At 30.0% G+C, this 3,955-nt stretch overlaps 1 protein-coding gene across 1 annotated transcript in view; it reads left to right on the top strand.

Annotated features, from left to right (window-relative positions):
- The window catches only part of LOC106471231 (DNA damage-regulated autophagy modulator protein 2-like), a 35,112-nt gene that overhangs the window by 8,545 nt on the left and 22,612 nt on the right, over nucleotides 1-3,955 (top strand). Inside the window, exons 2-3 of the mRNA XM_013931822.2 lie at nucleotides 1,827-1,899; nucleotides 3,731-3,852. Coding sequence (XP_013787276.1) covers nucleotides 1,829-1,899; nucleotides 3,731-3,852 — 193 coding nt within the window. The 5' untranslated portion in view covers nucleotides 1,827-1,828. The remainder of the gene's footprint in view (nucleotides 1-1,826; nucleotides 1,900-3,730; nucleotides 3,853-3,955) is intronic.

The raw sequence follows: 3,955 nt of genomic DNA, 5'->3' as shown, positions 1-3,955 counted from the left end.
GTATATAAGGGAGCATTTCCAAAAATGCCACTGTGTTTGATTTATTACAAGAGCAATATCTTAGTAAATAGAAAAGATAAGAGGTTCTTATCTGAATATCATTAGTCCTGTCCCAACAGTTTGTATGTAATGTGATATTAATAAAGAAAAGGATCCAGGCATAGCTATTATAAGATTTCTCAGAATCTTCTAGATGATGTATTTTAGCTAATAAGAAAAACAACATTTCAGGTTGTACACATGGAGTGTTGAGAAATATTTAGCTGAAGGATGTCATCAGATGATTCTCTAACTTACTAGTTACACCACATTCAGAGTATTTGTGTTCACTTTTGGTTGCCTTAATTCAGAAAAGATTTTGGGTTCTTGAGAAGGTTTCAGAGAAGAGCTACCAGTATGGTTTCTCAGCTTGAAAGCGGTTATCGTTTATGGAATGGGTTGATATCTCTTGACATGTTTTTACTGGGGAGATGAATGGTTTCTGAGGATGTGATTGAGGTTTTGTTTTTTAGGTTTGTTAGAGGTTTGGAATCCATTCCAGATGACATTTTAAAACAATTTGCAGGCAGTGAGACTGGAGAGCAGAAATTTTAATTAGAAAAGGGAGCATTTCCAAAAATGCCACTGTGTATGGTTTATTACAAGAGCAATATCTTAGTAAATAGAAAAGATAAGAGGTTCTTATCTGATTATCATTAGTACTGTCCCAGTAGTTTGTATGTAATGTGTGAAACTGATTGAAGACTTTCAACAAATGCTTGAGAAATCATGAAAGGGAAAAAGATGTTAAACATTGTGTTGCATTATGTATCAAAATTAACCCGTGATTATTAATAGTTTCAAACAGGCATGGCTAATCACTAAAAAGAAACAGTTTGACATAAAAACTAAATTTCTTGGGTAGAATCCGAAATAAACTTCTTTAGGTTAAATGTGTTTGTGCTTGAAACTTGTTTACTTTTACAGGTTTTTAGTTATAATACCTCAAAGAGGTGACTATAAAACCAATACAAGAAAGATGTGCCAACATGATGAACAAATATAAAAAGAATAAATTAATAACTGAATTATTTACTTATATAAACAAACAAATTTGCAAATACATAGTGTGGAAATGACTGAATAGCATTCTCTTATAGTAAAAGTACTTTATATTAAATGCATTCAGAGCCAGACTCCAAGATGGTATGATATGATATATGTATATATTTGAGTTCTCATGAAAATACTGTACTTCAGTGAAAATCTATTAATTTTATATAAAAATGCTTATAAATTTTCTTTTTGGTGAAAGTTACTTCTTTTTCATTTGATATCCCTTACAAAACCACTATAGAAGAGGTTCTAATTATTATGGAGTAATGTCTAACAAGTAAAATTTCATCCAGATGAAGTTGTTTAAAACTGGTACTTTAAAATGAAAACAAAGAGCTGAGTATCAGGTGGTCAAAACAACTTTTTTTTTTAATATCAGTGAAACTACTATAGAAGTCGCAAATAATAGTAAAATCTGGAAGATCATTTACAGTTAATAGAATGTAGACCTTGTAGAAAAATTGTGAAAATTTAACATTTTGAGACACAGAATTTTATCTCTACTTTAAGATAATTAGAAGTTTCATGTATGCAGATCATGAACAGTCAGCTCCGTTCTTCATTACTGGAATTAGTTGTCCTTATGAGGAAGATGCAAGTTATCTTTTAAGTTTTAAATTTGTATAATTATAGTGTATGTGACATATGTTATTTTGGTAGCTTGTGTTGATATAAAATAGATGCTTATTTTTCTAAAGAGTATAATTTATGGTACCTTTTATTTCTTTCAGGGATGGTATTGGCAAAGATATACTTTCTACCGTTAGCTGTATTTATTCTTCTACCTGGAACATTCATTCTAACGTACGTTTTTTAAAGATGTTTATACTTCTTTAGGAAAAAGAATGCTGGCAATATTAGATATTGTTTATGTCTGTTATAAGGAAGAATAAAATGGGTGCCAAGGTTTGTTGTTGTTTTTATGGGGGTGGGGAATAGCTTAAGTCATTTTTAATTACTCTTAATATGCTAAGTGACATTTTACAAAAGTATTCTTTGAAGAACCATAAGTAATTTTAGTAATGATGCAAATGATCAAAAGAATACCCTAGAATAATCAATTGAACATTGAAAATTCTATTTTTTAAAATAATTTTGGAAATGTATGTAAATAGGATCAAATCTATTGTAAACAAACAAATCATAGGTAGGGAGAGATAGAATAATTAGACTGAAGAATCACTAAAATAAAATTAGCTGTGTTGAGCTATAGAAATAAGCCAATCACAACTGAAAGAAGAACAAATGGTTTTTAAGAGTCTTTCCCTAGTTTATTTGGAGTCAAGGAAATGAAAGTATGAGCCACATGTTCAAAAAGGTACAGTAATAAGAAATTAGATTTCTTGTTGTTTTTTATGGAGAAAATTCTGAAAATCTATCATTTCTAAGATTATGACTTGTCACTTCAAACAACAGAATTTGGGTTCTGGATGTTTTTTGTGGTCAAAAATTAATTACCTGTACATTCAATAAACCCTATTCAGTTTTTTGGTTGTTGATGTAAAGATTCATAAAATATATATATATATAACATAATGCAGAAGCTGTGTCTATCTTTCTTCTAAAGATTAAAACATTATTTGTCATGTTATTTTATGTTTTTCAGCATATGAGTTCAGTACAAAAAAATTAACCCAATAAGTATTACAACTAACTCCAATGTTCTTTCATTGTGATTATAACATTCTGTCTTAGGTTCTGAGTATTGTTGATTGTGATTTTTTACAATTGTTTAAATAGCAGCATCAGTTATAGAAATATTAATTGTTATATTCTAGTAGAAATTAACAATTACGAAGTGAGAGAAACAAAAGTTCTCTAGAGCTCGTAGGTGGAACACATTGTATAACCTCTGTTTTAGGCTTGAAAAGTGTGGTATTAAGTAAATGTCTTGAGAAATAGTTATTTAATAAAATCTGATTTTTGTAAATAATTAAGCTTATAAATGTTGCGTGTTAATTTGCAAATTTTGGAAATACATGCATGAGAGAAACTAGAGTCCTCTAGAGCTCGTAGGTAGAACACATTGTATAACCTCTGTTTTAGGCTTGAAAAGTGTGGTATTAAGTAAATGTCTTGAGAAATAGTTATTTAATAAAATCTGATTTTTGTAAATAATTAAGCTTATAAATGTTGCGTGTTAATTTGCAAATTTTGGAAATACATGCATGAATAATTATTTTACTTAACTCTATTTATGTAACATTTACAAAGTGCCAGGTTTATTTTTACATACAGAATAAAAAAACAAAAGTCATACATTTTCATGTTTAATCACTTATCTGGAAATTGAAACTGATAAATTTTGGGAAGATTGACAGGTAACACAAACTTTCAATCTCACACGGCAGTGCTCCAGAGGGGGTTTGTATGTGCTCGTGGCCATGAGAAAGTTAACATGAGAACTCAATCATTATTAATAATATTACAGACAGTTATCTCTGAAAAGTAAAAAAAAATCAGGTTGATATGAAAATAATAAGCAAGAAATGAGTAATTATACAACATTATATGTGTTTCTGTATGTAGCCTAAACTAAACCTGGTGCTGGGAGAGTTGTTTATCTCTAAACATGGCACTAAAAGAGTTAAACCTGTACAAGCTTGTCAGTGAAATATTTGTCTTTCGCTTACAGGTATGTGATATCGATATTACTGAGGGATGTAGAGGTGGAATTTCCTTATATTAGTGACACTGGAACCTATGTCCCAGAGAGTTGCATCTTTGGCCAGCTACTGAACTTAGTAGCTTCTCTGAGTAAGTGTACATAGTCCTTAACCATATAACCACGGGTATCCTTTACTGCACATGACACAAGTTTTTAGTGTCTTGCATTCAAATTTTATTAAACTACTTTATG

The sequence above is a fragment of the Limulus polyphemus genome, unplaced genomic scaffold (assembly GCF_000517525.1).
Source record: "Limulus polyphemus unplaced genomic scaffold, Limulus_polyphemus-2.1.2 Scaffold4484, whole genome shotgun sequence".
NCBI lineage: Eukaryota > Metazoa > Arthropoda > Merostomata > Xiphosura > Limulidae > Limulus > Limulus polyphemus.
This window is presented reverse-complemented; position numbering and strand designations above follow the sequence as displayed.